This window comes from Hylaeus anthracinus, unplaced genomic scaffold (assembly GCF_026225885.1).
Source record: "Hylaeus anthracinus isolate JK02 unplaced genomic scaffold, UHH_iyHylAnth1.0_haploid 5, whole genome shotgun sequence".
Taxonomy (NCBI): Eukaryota; Metazoa; Arthropoda; class Insecta; order Hymenoptera; family Colletidae; genus Hylaeus; species Hylaeus anthracinus.
The window spans coordinates 11,411,453-11,426,511 of NW_026535322.1; the positions used below are offsets into that span (position 1 = coordinate 11,411,453).

The window sequence follows — 15,059 nt, forward strand, 5'->3', positions numbered from 1 at the left end:
ATGGAAAGTCCTGCGCCCGCTTGCGCATGTGCGTCGAAAGAAGCTAAGGTCGCAGTGCTGTAGTTACAAGCAAGGGTAGTTCACTTTCCCCCCCGGCCATGACGATTTTTATCAAAACTTGCAGGACTTGAATTTAACAAAATAAAAATCTCGAGAATCTATGATGTTTATGTGATAGTACTGTAAATCTTTTAAACTATTGGATTCCTAAACTTTTAACTTGCATTTTCGGACTTTTCAGGTCAAAAACTATAAGATTTGATAAGTTTTAACAAAAAAAAAATGGGTCCCTGAGACAAAGTTCAGCCGTAAATAATAATAATAAAGTGCTACTGAGCGACAATGGACAAATTCGTCCATTCTTCTAATCGTTCTCACTTGTATTTTTTTTGGCGTGACCAAGACCGGGAGTTTTATCATCGTACTAGATACGTTACCGACGTTAAGAATAGCCCGACGAGACATTCGAGTAGGAGCGAAATTTGAAAGTTTAACCGATACTAGTTGTACAATTTCGGTTTAAATAAAGAAAATAGTAGATATACCGCGGATCTATTTTCACCTTTTACATCTAATTCATTAAACTCTTGTTTTACATTATTACAAGGCTTCTCCTCTCTCTATTTCCCCTCTTAAAGGAGAATTGATTTTTCTCAGGCTTCAAGAAGTGGTTTCTTTATCATTTTTGTTTGAAAAAAGTATGCAAGATTTTAATTTGAAATTTTACAGACGTTTCTACTATTATTTTAGTATGACGTAGCAATTTTGAGGGAAAAATTATTCCAAAAAGTAGTAACGTTTGGTCGAAAAATGTCTGTTGGACTAAAGCTCGAATGCCTCGAGATCGCTAGACCCTGAAGTACTACTACTTTTACAATAACTACTAAACGATTCCTTTATCGTTTCTCGTTCTACAAAATAAATCCCCTGTACCTCCAAATTTTTGTAAAACAAGCTTTTAATTCAAAAGTTTCGCGCGTCAATCACAGTTCAATGTTCTATGGATATTTACCCAGCTCTAAGTTCTTCAGCTATCTACTGTTATCTATGGTTATCTATAAAGTAGTTACCACCAACAATAGGCTACTGTTCGATAACATGATGTTTCTCGCGATACGATCGTGATTTTTAGTATGACAACACATAGAGAGTGTTATTCTGTGATCGTGGATCGTAATGTCCACTTCTGTAAAGTTACACGATAATTGTTGAGCGTTTTTTTTCGGAAATAAATGAATTCTGACATCTATACTTAAATGCATAAGAAATGCATAAGAATTTGTAACTGTATCAAGTACATACTCAAGTAGGTATGTACATACATGTGAGCGCACTATATACACACATTTGCATTTTCGAGTAAATGCAAGATGACAAGTGACATATAAGCAACTGAAATCTCGTACGTTTTGCATATGTTTATTAATCTTTATACTTAATATTTCTTGATCCTACCATATGGAAGACGTTTAAATGCTTCAGGAAATGTAGCATGTATAGCGAATGCACTTTATACAAAATAAAAAGGAAAGTACTGAACCAAGAACAAGAATCTGCTAATACTTTCTAACATTGTATAATTGTAACTTACAATTATCTTTTAACTTACCAATAATATCATGCATTTAATAAAAGAGAATTTTATGAAAGGCTCGGACTAATCATATTTAAAATTTCTGTATAACTTGGAAAAATGGACAATCTGTCTGATTCATTTAAAGGGGAGCTGGACTCCATTACATCAACAGACTCCCTGCAATTAATAACCGATGAATTTCATATCAGACATTTATCGACACCTGATGTTTCCAATATAGAATTGTCAAAACGTGTTGCACTATTGGAATTAGAAAACGAACGGCTCAGGGTTGATCTGGAAAATTTACGTATTGAACTTAATGCCAGAATTGCAGCAAATGAGGGCCTGAAAGGAAAAATTACAGACTTGTATGTAGAAATGCAGTTGGTGATTCAGGAAAAACATAAATTACAAAATACTCTGGCAGATTCAAATAATCGTTTGGAAGCAGCACAGGCATCTGCGAAATGGTATCAATCTCAAGTGCATGGCTTGCAAGCAAACAAAAAAACTTTACAAATAGAGATAGATACTTATCAAGGAATACTGCAGCAAAGGCAACAAACTATAGTAAATATAAGTGCTAAGTACAAACAATTAAACATGGATTACAATGATCTTCTTCAAAAGCATCAAAAGGAGAAGCACGATTTGGAGTATGAATTACAAAATTTGAGGACACAGAAACAATCAAACAGTATTACAGAAACGCTGGATAACATTTCATCCTTTAGTCCTCCAGATATGTCGACAAAGCTAGAGTTAACAGAGGATGAACTGCGAGATACAAAGGCAGAGCTAAAAACATTAGAAAAGCGTTTTTTAGGTAATGAAGTTTCCAAAATGTTGATGGAAAACACTTTGACTAAGCAAAACACTTTGATTACAACTATGAAAGAAAATATGCAGAAATGTGAAAGCGAGAAAAATCAAACTGCTGACGTGCTACGCAAGACGCAACTCGAAATGCAAAAGTTGAAATCTGAAAATGAAACATTGCAGACTACTCTGCTTTCTTCCAAACAGGAACAAAGCCAGATAGAAGATGCGATTTTCCAGTTACGACTGCAATTAACAAAGATGATTGCACAGTATAAGCTTCTGAAATCAAAGAATATAGAGGCAGAAGAAAAACTAAATTCTATGCAAGATGTGATAAATGAAAATAAACGCTTAAAAACATTATCTTACGAAGCTAACAGCGCGCTGATCAAGAGACTTAGGCAAGAAAAACGTAGAGTTAAAAGTTTAGAGAACAAGTTGTGTGGCATACAAGCGAAAGGATATTTAAATGACATGGTAAGAAGGGATAATTCACTTTGTTCGAATCTAAATACATTACAGGTATAATAAATAATTATTGTATCATTTTTTTTTCAGAAAAACAAGACAGATGTTTCCTTGCACGAGTGTCTAAAGCAAGTTCTTATAAGAAACAAAGTAATTATCATAATTACATATACATATATGTTACTGTTGTTAAACATTAAGACATACTAAAAGGTTTCTTTTTTATAGGATTTAAAAGATCAATTGAAGGCACTAACAAAAACTTCGGACGAAAGTATCGATGAAGGTTACGGTGATAGTAGTTCCGTCAGTTCTATTTCTATAGACATTCCATCGCCAAGTTCCATTAATCCAATATTATTAAATACAGCTTCCAGTGTTCTATTGAGAAGTAAAGACTTTTGTAAACCGATACAAATAGAGCTCGATCATTTACAACTAAAGCTTAACGAACTAAGAAAACAATGTATTGCATAGTATTACATTCCCTTACTCAGTATTAATTATTTTTTTATGGTATGTAGTATTATTTCAAATGGTATTTAACTAATGAAGTATTTGGAAATGTATAATATATGGTGAATGGATAAGACAAGTGTAAAATGTCTGTTATACTTATATTTAATATATGTAGTTGTAAACTTGATTTTAAATTATTTATTAATTCAGTAATTAATAAGTGAATTATTAAAAGGTCATGAATTGTAAATATGTTGAATTATATTAAATATTATAATTGTTACAAATATAAAAATAATAAATCGAAAATATTCATACTTTGACGAATGTTTTATTAAAATTAACTGTACACTGTGAATCAATACGACACGAAAGTAATATATTTATTTATTAATCGATGCACAATAATAATATTATGTTAAAACAAATGTTCAAACAATTGCATTTTAAAACTAAACTAAGCATTCTGATGGTAAAAAATTATAAGAATTATAAAGTAATAGAATAAATATATTACAAATTATAATTAGTAACAAAAGTTTGGAGTTGAGTTAATAAATTGCTAAATTAACCTGTTTATTACATTTTACGCATACGTAATATCAAGAACACAGTAGAGGTTGTTATAAGTAACTCTATTTCGAATTACATTACAATTTTATCTATGGAAAACTTAGTTTTTACTGCTGCATTTATAAAACATTTTTGTAAAAGAATTCCTATAAGAAAGGAAAATCGATACTGTAAAATTTCTGCAGTCTTAAATGTACAATGATCGTTTTGTCTTTCAACTTTTAGGATAAAAATTATTTATGTATATACATATTTATAAAATTAGTACAGTAAAAAACTGAATTATAGTTTTCCGTTTCAAAGTATCACAGACGAATATGATGTAAAATAAGAAAGAAACAATAAAGTTACCCTCTTTTGATAGGTATATTCAGTTAAATAAAAGATTCTTGGAAAAAATTAAAATTAAAATGGATATAATGAAAATGATAAAACTTTTTTTTTAAGGTGCCTTTAAAAATAATATACGTGACCTTCGAACTGTTGTATAACATGTATAAGGAATGGAGATAGATTCTGTGTTTCTATTTCTAAAAGGCCCACCATGTATACATATATTGAAGAAAAAAAAAATTTAGCAAAGAAAAATATTTCAATAAAAACGAATAATTTTACTTTAATGTATACAAAAAATAAATAAATATGCAATGAATATTTACATCACAATACTATAATTATAAATTTAATAATAATATTTCTCACATCAATAAATTTTATTAGGATAGTCTTATGTTTCATTAGAAGCTGTAAATAAATTGCACGAATTAACGAAATCCTGTATTTTCGAAATAAAGGTATTTAATATTAATATATACTGTCAAATGAAATAGAATCCTTAACTTAAAAACTACTATTTGCAAAATATACGTAAAATCACATAGTCGTTAACTATTTCATTTCTTCTTCATTTAAAATAGTAGAGAGTCATTAGCCTATTAACTTAAACGACTTTGCAAACATTGAAACTTTTCTATGTGTTGTAAAAGTGCTTGCTATTTTAGTTATTTTTTTTAGATTACAACAGTCTTAATAATATCTAAATTATAACATAATACAGTTGCTTTTATAAGAAATAAATAAAACCAATGATTTCATTTATTCATACTGGAATGATTAATTTTCGTTACTTTTTAATTTTGGTCTTATTATATTTTTGTATCCTTCCAGAAGTAACACAATTGTAAAAATGTTTTTTTTTTTTTTAAATTAATAGTACCCTTGTTTTCATACAATAAAGAAATATTTACAATAAATCTCGTTCTCGACCAAATATGCCAATACAAAAACGAAGAAAAAACATTTTTCGAGAAGTAGTGGTTGATTCATGCATTAAACCAAAATTCCCAACTCTTGAAAGGTATATTTCGTATGTTAAACTTGAGATATAATAGCATTACATATTTTTTTTTCTAAAGATTTACATTGCCTGCGAATGTACGCGTTAAATTTTCGTTCCTTTTAAAAGTTAAGTTATTATCTGTTTAAACACTGATCCATGTCTGCTCTGTTATATGTCACGACCTATAATATTATTGGTATACGTGATAACGCGAAGATGAGTATTATAAATCGAGAAGCGCACTCAAATATGATTGTAAAAACTACATAATAAAAATGATACGTATTATTTTTTTGTATGCTCCTACATTATTACATTCTAAACCACTGGTATAAAATAGTTTTAGTGTAACATTTGATTGCGTATTTCCTTCTCTTTTCTTTTTGTTTATAATTCGCTATAATAGTTATAGCTCTGTATACACACCTATATAAAAAAAAAAAGAAACCAATGAACTTTGTACGATTGCGATCGTTTAAAAAGAGCACCATGGCTTCAGTCTACACAGATAGACCTCGGAAGTTTCAACACGCCTCGTACATCGTTACAACGGGAATGTTGCCGAACGACAATACCTATAACTTTATCACGTGAAAGTGATTCGAAATTGAACAGTTATTATATAATACATTAATAATTATACTACTCATGTTAATCATATTGTGTACACTTAGCGAAATTATAGACCAGACAGTAAACAGTTTATCTCGAACCCATTGTCATCTGGGAGTAGATTCCGTTTGTCTAACTTTGTCAAGTTGGCGACGGTAATGAGCTCGTCCACGACCTCTATTTCGATGTCCGTGATTATTATGCCCATGATAATTATTATGTAATTGACGCGATTGATAATGAGAATGATTTTGCGTTTGGTGCGAGGGCTGCTTTGTCTGCGGCAATTGCTAAAGAAAACACTTTGTTATTGAAATATATTTTATAAAAATATATTAAACGTATTCCTCGATGAAACCGATCATGTATATTAGGAAACTTCGAAGTTCAAGGATTTATTCTCAGGGATATTAAATGTATAAGATTTCTCGTAATGTTATTTCACTGTTGCAATACTATTATCATAAATGTTCAAACATACCATCGAGTGAACAGGTTGCACAGTTTGATTCGAGTATGCATTCAAACTAGTCCCTGGTGGATTGAGTCCTTCTGTAGTAGCACCAGACTCATCTTCTGTTCTTACCAGCGTTTTTACACCTTCAGCTTCTAAATCAATTATTCCACCCCTCTGTTGTTGCCTTAGGAACAATGCTGCCATTTGTTTCTGCAGTTCTTTCAATTCTGCAGTAACTGAAAAATCTGTTGCGGCTTCAACGTCGATTGGAGGTGGTGCAGTCCATAGATTATCGACGTCACAATTGATCGATTCTCGACATACGGGACATATGGCCTGAAAAATCCATTAATGCTGTGCAACTTGAACAATTATACTAAATGTTGAAAGTAGTATAATTATACCTGGAACTTATTAGTAGAATCTTGTTGCCACTGTGGCAGTTTTTCTTGTTCTTCTCTATAATATCGTTCCGTAGCTGCAACGTGTGCTGCCAAACAGTGCGAATGAAAATAATGGTAGCATTCCGTTTTTGTGAATTCATCCCCTTCTCGAAAACCATAGAGACATATGGCACACTGATCCGTAGGAAGATTGCTCCTTGTAAGATGTTCCCTTATTAACTATCACAAAAATGGTATACATGTGGGATAACATTCTATACAAAATATTTGTTGCTATGTCTATGATGATATATATTTAACATACCTCAATGAGTTCAAACATGACTGGTTGCCCTATAAAATCTTTACACTTTGCTTCTGCATCCGATTGCATCAGCCTCACTGTTTCTTCGTCCAATCCTCTGGGATTTCTAAGATTAATAGTAGGTGATGTGTCAGGATATCCCGTGGGTAATTGAACAATTAGCGTTACACAAACATATTGCGATTGAGAGTCTTCACCAGTCGAAGGAAATAACACTGTTTCAATACATTCTGGCTCACCTCTGAAAGAATATTCATTTTTATCATATATCCATAAAGGAAACCTACATATAATTATATATGGACAACAGATTTTTTTTACCAAATTAATGTTTTGCATTATCAAAGTAAATTAAAAGTAACAAGCATGTAATTTTGGGTGTGGCATAATGTTTTTAATTGTACATCATAATGGTATTCTGTATCATTGTATGCCCAACTATGAAAACATTGTTAAAGGTACGCAAGACATTTGTTATAGCATAATAATGATATGCAAACTAATTTGTTTTCTTTCTATATTTTGTATATAAGTACACCTTTGATTTCAACAAGTATTTAGTATAACTCTGATATATTTCCAAAATGGGTTCTGTAAAAATGTTTTACACTTGATATTTATTTAACTGACAAATATAGTCGAGGAAACAAGCTACTCTTGGTATCGAATAAACTAAAAATCTGTACAAACTTTTAACAAGACTTCTGAGAATATAAAACGTTCGAATAACAATTAAATTGGTTCTCTGATAAGGTTACAAATACTACATTTACTATGAAATATACTTGCCTGTCATTTTCTTTGATATTCAACTCGTCGTCGAGTAGAATCGCCCGTAAAGCTTCAATTTCGTCAGTTACTCTGTGAAAAATCCTCGTAAATATTTAGACAATTCTATGGCCACGAGAAACGTTAACAGTAGAAGCTTGCAGAAAATTACCTTTCGTCTATTATCGTATCTGACATTGTTTCACGAGTAATTGCAGTGAGATGTTTCCCCCGAAAAAATCACTTTGAATTTGACAGCAGAGTTTTTCAGTCTTCGACGATTACGAGATTCTCGATAAGCGTCAATGTGCGTCAATATTGAAAGCCTTCTGCTACTATTACTGTTACCAACAGGATCGCTTTGAAATTATTAGTAACATGTCATTGTTACTGTCACGGCTGTCACCAAAGCAAAATTTCACTAAACAGACTTTTATTTTTGTCCGCTTCTCTATCGTTAGAAAATTATTTTTATCCGTAACTTGTCGCTAATTTTTCTCAAACTAAATACTTTACACATATTGCCTTTACACGATGTATATATATATATATATATGAATATATGAAAATTTAAAAAATATGTAGTAATTTTCATCGAGTTTTTATATTTTACATATTGGTTTTAATTCTGCATCGTTAATTCTCACATACTAAACATTTTAATTAACATTCTTTGAAATAGAATGTGTCTTGAAATCAACAACGTTGAAAACATTAAAAATACATTCTTGTACATTTCCTTTGAGTTGTTTTATTAAATATATGCACGATTAAAATGAAAAAAGTTATTAAACAATGAAAATTCAATGGACAATATAAGCTACGATTAATTAATTGAACAAATAAAACGAAATATTGAAAAACAACAAAAAACATATGTGTGTGCATATACAAGGTGTCCCAAAAATGTTGTAACACCTTGAAAGGGGTGGTTCGGGAGGTGATTTGAAACAACTTTTTCCTTAGCAAAAATATTGTCCGAGGCTTCGTTGAGGAGGTATTAACGGAAAACACTGACCAATCAGCGGGGGCTCCATTGGCATACTCGCGCTCTGATTGGTCAGTGTTTTCCGTTAATATCTCCTCAACGAAGCCTCGGACATTTTCGCTAAGGAAAAAGTTGTTTCAAATCACCTCTCGAACCACCCCTTTCAAGGTGTTATAACATTTTTGGGACACTCTGTATACGATTGTTAGATAAAAAATTGTATTAATCAGAAATATCGTAATAAAGAGTATTTATAGTAAAATATGGGCATTTCTTGAATATTATTTAAACAATTAATTGTTTTAACTTTATACAATTGTTGTGCGCTCTCTCTATATATGTATAGAATCGATATGGTTGGACGTATCGATTTTTGTATCTTGCATGTTCACTTTTGTTGTCATGCACATAACCTATTAATGTTTTAAAAAGATAGCAAAGGTGTTATAATATTTACTATATAAATTAATATGCCTGAGAATAAAGAAACAGACGAAGAAAAGCCAATTGTTGCAAAGAGTGCAATCGATTTGCAGCGATTGAAACTTCAAAAGTTGATGAAAAATCCTGTAAGTCTGACAAGTTAAAAAAAGAGAGCTTTATTGTCATATTTTATTCTATATTCGAATCAGTATTTAATAAACTTATGCAATTATTTTCTCTTCTCCTATAAATTTACTTTTATAAGAAAACAATATCAAATTTGGTTATAGGAGAAACCTATTGTATTACCAGAACGACCTAAAACTAAGAATACACCAACAGTACCAGAGTTTGTTCGGAATGTTATGGGAAGTAGTGCAGGTGCAGGTAGCGGAGAATTTCATGTGTATAGACACTTACGACGTAAAGAATATGCGCGACAAAAATTTATTCAGGAAATAGGTCGTAAGGTAAATTAAACACAATATACATTTTTTTTATACAAGGAGCTCAACATTTTAATATAAGTTAATGTAATTTTCATTCAACGATATGTTTATTAGGAACTTTTGGATGCTGAGTATCACAAGAAACTGGAAGAGAATAAAAAGATTGCAGATGAAATAACAGCAAAAAAGAGAGCTAAGAGACTAAAGAAGAAGCAAAAGTGGAAGCAAAAGAAACGAATTAAAGTGGCAAATGTAGACCAACATAAGAAAAATGAGGACAGTGATTCGGAACAGAGTTCCAGTGAACAGGAGACAGATGAAAAAAATGATAATGAAGACGAAAGCGTCACTACTAATGAAACTAAAGATAATGAAGTTAAAAATAACGAAACAGTACAAACATCAGCGTTAAGTACGAATAAAAGTATAGATGAGAAGAGCATGAATCAAAGTCATGAATTACAGTTGCAAGACGATTGTAATATCAAAAATGACGACTCTGAAATTGTTAATAATAGTGAAGTGTCCAACAATGAAAATGACAGATAAAATTTTATTGTATATATATATGTAAAAGTCGAGACAGCCAAGGTAGTGAAAAGAAAAATGTAAATCTAATAAAATTATTCTATTTTATACAACTTGAGTGGTTGTTAAATGTATGATTTAGACATCGGCATTCATGTTACCGAAAAATTTATATAATTTGTATATAATAGTAAGTGATTTTACATGTTTCGTATTTTACATTCACATTAATGTATAGCTCATTTTATACCCTTTAATAATTCTATGTATCATAATATTGGAGTAGCGACATCCAGACTATCGTATCGCGTAGTTCGTTCAAAAATGCTTGCCAAAGTTTGAGCAATCTTTCGTTCTTGCAATAAAGGAGCATTCTTCACATATTTTTGCAACTGTGATTTAGCTTTTATTAAATCCCCAATTTTTTCGGGCACGATAGTTTCCTAAAATAGAAACATATTAAATAAAAGCTAGGTTTCCTGTATTTTTGGAATACCTAATAATAATGATACACTAAATCATTGTACCTGGAACTGTTTAATGTAATTAGAAATATCATCTACATGATCGCCGATCTCTATCCAAAGATTTTGTAAATCTGATACCTCGGTGCAAGCAGCTAGATGACTAAGTGTAAGGCACAGCTGTAAAAATCGTAATAATATTTAATATCTGCAATCATAATTACGTGATGATGACGATATGTATGCTACTGATTTCACTTACTTGCTGAACAAGAGCGTCGCGATGGGGATACTCGATGTAGCTTGGCACGTGCTGAGAATTTTCAAATGCTAAAACAATGCTCTTCCATAAAGTTGCAGAATATTTTCCGTAAGAATTACAAGTGTATAATGCCCATGCTGCATTAGTACGAACTTTGAAGTTCGGACTGTTGCATATTAAGTTACATAATACGGGAAATACTTGGTCCTATTAAAATAGTGAATTTATATTATATCCGATAAGAAAAAGAAACAGTAATACAAAATTTATTTCATTAATTACGTACCCGCCAAGAAGGTGGTAATATATCATCTGGATTGTTACTTAAAACCAATCCTATGGCTCGACAGGCATTCCAACGCACCTTTAATATCCAGTAACAAAAATTGTAGTATATTGTATGTGGAAGAAAAATTAATTATGTTAAAACGTTTATATTAAATAAAAATATATAAAAATGTTATACTGTAAGATAATAAGTAAGAATTAATTTTGTATAGAATTGTAAGGATGATCGAGTATGCTAAATAAATTAAATCATTTATTAAGACACGTAATAGTATTTTCACTTACTTTCATATCATTCCCTAAAATGGCACAATTTATGAGAGCCTCCAATCCTGATATCGTGTCATTTAATACATGCTTGTCAGGACATAAATGCAGAATACTTCCAAGAGCTCGAACTGCGTTACATTTCACTTTATCATTATCCTTGGATGCTTTAATGCTGACTTGATAAAGTTTCGGCAATAGAACTTCCAGAGGGAGTGGTTCTACTTCATCATTTCTGTAACGAAAATTGCATGAGTATCCTAAAAATTGTAATACATAATAATCAATACATACTTCATAAGAGATCGTAAGTTTGCTATCAAGTTGAAATATTAAAATCAAGATATTCTTGTAACTAACTTTTCTTTGGAAAGGCAATTGCATAAATTAGCCAAAGCCCAGGCTCCTTTAATGCGAACGCCAAGATTTGTATCATCAGCAGCCAAACAAACTATATCAGCTAAATCCATTAAAAATCCAGTTTCCTCTTTCAGCGGAGGTAAAGTGACTAACATTCCTAATGCTCGTAATCCAGCAGCTCTTACAGCACTTTCTTCATCGTGTACCGCTCCAAATAGCACCGTGATGATTAAAACTGTCTTTTGTCTCTAGAAATATTTACAAAATAATTAATAAAGAAGCTACAATATATATTATTCAAATTGTTATGCCAACCACTTACCGACAGTTGGGTAAGTACAATGGGACTAATGCTACCTAAACAATCGCATGCAGCTTCCCTTAATATAGTCTGTGGATGTTGAAGGAGTGATGTTATGGGTTCGAATATAATACACCAGAAAACTGAGGCATTATCATTCTCAGAGTCTACATTTACGAGGCATCCAGCCATAATTTCAAGAGTACGACAAGCGTGTAATATTACTTGCGTTTCAGAATCTTGTATGACCGATATTAAAGTTGTTGCAACTAGTTCTACATGTGAGAACACGAGACTTTGCATACTGAATGCCATTCTACCAATTAGTTTTAAGGACTGAAGACGAACAGGTGTACTCATCATCTGTGATCAAACAATTTATAATTCAATCTTCAAAATAATATATATATTATTTTATAAATAATTTTTGAACTTTAAATATAACTGTACCTTGTTCGATATGTTTTCTAAACAAACGTGAATCAAGGAACAGATGTTTGTTTCTTTCCATAATTTATTGTTATATTCATCAATTATATTACTTTTGAAGTCTTCAACATCTACTTCTTCTTTTTCCTCTTCTGTATTGTCGCTAAGCAAAGCGTTTAAGTGTAATTGCTCTGATTCTACCCTCACAGTCGACTGTTTTGCAAGTATTTCGTGTATTTCAATTGTCATTGGATCACAGGAAGCAATAGCTTCAAAAGCTGACAGCGCCGCAACTCGAACTGTTGGATCTACAAAAAATATAATAATTGTATTAATTAAATTTGTATACATTTAAAATACATGTTAATAACATAAATACCTTTATGAAATATATATGGCCTACAGTTTCTCATTAACTTTGTAGCAAGCCCTGTTTTCAAACGTGAATACGATGTACCTTGAATTAGAGCAGCAGCACACTTTAAAGCATGTGTTAAAACTGCTACATTTTTATCGCTATTTAAAACTAAGGACAACGTGAAATGCAGTTCTTTTATCATCAAACACATTGTACCAAAGAACGTAATAAAAGATGTATGATCTGTGTCTTCTGCATGTATTAAAAAAGGCTTAGCATCTATGAGTAATTCTGTTAAAGTGCTCAGCATAGTTTGTTTCACCTTTGATACGGATTCTTTTAAAATACTTCTAGTTAATACTCTTGCATCGCTTCGCGATCCAGTGGCTACAATTTGCGGCCAGAATCCAAATATTTCACGACCTTGCGAATTTCTAACGACTGCTCGCAATAAATGTACAGCTTCCAGTCTTACTTTGGAATCCACGTAAACAGAATTATTACTTTCAGTGTCAGAGGTATCAGAATCGCTAGACTGCATACCCACACCTCTACAGTCTGGTATGGTATCATTTTTTACCTCCATGGTAGACTTTTTGGCAAGTTGTTTTTTCGACTTTGCTTTATGATTCTTCAAATTTTTACATTTAGGTATAACATGAATTTGTTCTGGAAGGTTCATTGCTGCTGGACGTAGAAGCTGTGGTTTTATATACGGATATTCTTTCATACCATAAAATAAAAATACTTGCACTACTCCCAAAATTTCACCCACAGAGTCAGTGGAATGTGGTAATAACTTATTGGCCATTATAATGCGCAGGATATGTAAACAGGAACCTAAAATCTAAAAATTTAATTGAATAGATTGATGGTCTCGTACAATACATTCCACAATTATTACTTACTTTAGAGCAATACAGTTGATTATCATTTAAGTACGAAAAAGATGAAACAATCCTTAGTACAATATCTCTAATAATACATATAAATTCCTGTTTGATAGGAGTGTCATTATATTTGTTTATTAGAATGCCTTCTAAGCAGCTTACTGCATGATAATGAGTTTCAGACCATTGTGAATTAGAAGGATTTAAATATTTTTCTAGCAATCTGTTGTTTCTAAGTAATAATTGCATATACTGTAAGAACATATTAGAAATGTAATGGATTTATAATTTTTTAAATTGTCACGATATAATTTAAATTATTATTTTAAAAGAAAGGTGATGTTTACATGATTGATGTCATCAAATTGCTCATTGACTAAAACAGTCTTCAAAGCATAAAGGATGTCATTGTGTGCAGTTAACACAGCAAATTCAAACATTTCTAAAATCCATTGTATAGAATAAACAATTGTTTCTCTCTGTAGCCTTACATTGTTTTGGATCAAACTGGTTAAAAGCTTGCAAATATTTTGAATTAAAAGTGTTTGCAAAGGCGTCGCAATTGTACATAATTGCTTAATTAATAATTGGATTTCCTAAAACATTACAATGAGATAAAGAATTTCAATGCTGTATCATGTTAAATGATAATTGAAAAAATTGAAACATATTCCAAATCAACTTACAGTGTCATTTAAAACAGTGACATATCGATAATCGAGTTTATTGAGTTCGCAAAGATAAGTGTTAATCAATTTTGTATCATTACTTTTCTTTTGGGTTAATATAAATAATTTTTCTGTTATGAAATTAAAGTTGGCCGTATTATTCGGGTAATCATTATATGTCGAAGCCATTTTACCATGCCTCTTATATCTTAAATGTAATTATAAAATATTTAAAAAGAACAAATTGCACGTCAACATAGCCCATGTACAAATTTCATTGTACAATACTGAATTGAATTAGACATGGTTGAGCAATATTTCCAAATAGGTGCAACCAAAACATTCTACGCTCACTGAGCCGATCAATGAGCGAGTTTTAGTACTAGTGGCGCCATCGGTGACAAAACGTTCAAGCTTATAGTGAAAATAGTTTCTACTGTTATTACTAGATGGCGCCCCCTAATATATTTTAAATAATTATTCTTTATTTTTCATAAATTCATAAGCAATGCGATTCCTTGATTTACAACACTACAATATATTAGTTAATATGTCAAATTTATCATTTTTATGAATAATTATTTAATGCCGCAACAATT

At 31.2% G+C, this 15,059-nt stretch overlaps 4 protein-coding genes across 4 annotated transcripts; 2 read left to right on the top strand and 2 right to left on the bottom strand.

Moving 5' to 3' along the window:
* The first annotated feature begins 1,061 nt into the window (after nt 1-1,061).
* LOC128895990 (tuftelin-like) lies at nt 1,062-5,427 on the top strand. Its single transcript, XM_054159076.1, has 3 exons — nt 1,062-2,878; nt 2,960-3,019; nt 3,098-5,427. Exons 1-3 carry the CDS (start codon nt 1,694-1,696, stop codon nt 3,344-3,346), a joined length of 1,494 nt encoding a protein of 497 aa, XP_054015051.1. The 5' UTR covers nt 1,062-1,693; the 3' UTR covers nt 3,347-5,427.
* LOC128895991 (E3 ubiquitin-protein ligase RNF25) lies at nt 3,686-8,304 on the bottom strand. Its single transcript, XM_054159077.1, has 6 exons — nt 7,958-8,304; nt 7,807-7,878; nt 7,018-7,258; nt 6,714-6,932; nt 6,334-6,645; nt 3,686-6,142 (listed from the first exon to the last, which is right to left on the bottom strand). Exons 1-6 carry the CDS (start codon nt 7,981-7,983, stop codon nt 5,960-5,962), a joined length of 1,053 nt encoding a protein of 350 aa, XP_054015052.1. The 5' UTR covers nt 7,984-8,304; the 3' UTR covers nt 3,686-5,959.
* Nucleotides 8,305-8,892: 588 nt separating this feature from the next.
* Nucleotides 8,893-10,286, top strand: LOC128895992 (PRKR-interacting protein 1 homolog). The gene is made up of 3 exons (XM_054159079.1): nt 8,893-9,342; nt 9,487-9,666; nt 9,760-10,286. The coding sequence occupies exons 1-3, from the start codon at nt 9,244-9,246 to the stop codon at nt 10,192-10,194; spliced, it is 714 nt and encodes a 237-aa protein (XP_054015054.1). The 5' UTR covers nt 8,893-9,243; the 3' UTR covers nt 10,195-10,286.
* LOC128895989 (HEAT repeat-containing protein 6) lies at nt 10,259-14,797 on the bottom strand. Its single transcript, XM_054159075.1, has 12 exons — nt 14,479-14,797; nt 14,140-14,388; nt 13,811-14,044; nt 12,924-13,749; nt 12,566-12,852; nt 12,137-12,478; nt 11,815-12,062; nt 11,473-11,689; nt 11,186-11,263; nt 10,900-11,106; nt 10,701-10,817; nt 10,259-10,616 (listed from the first exon to the last, which is right to left on the bottom strand). The coding sequence occupies exons 1-12, from the start codon at nt 14,647-14,649 to the stop codon at nt 10,443-10,445; spliced, it is 3,150 nt and encodes a 1,049-aa protein (XP_054015050.1). The 5' UTR covers nt 14,650-14,797; the 3' UTR covers nt 10,259-10,442.
* Between the last annotated feature and the right edge of the window lie 262 nt (nt 14,798-15,059).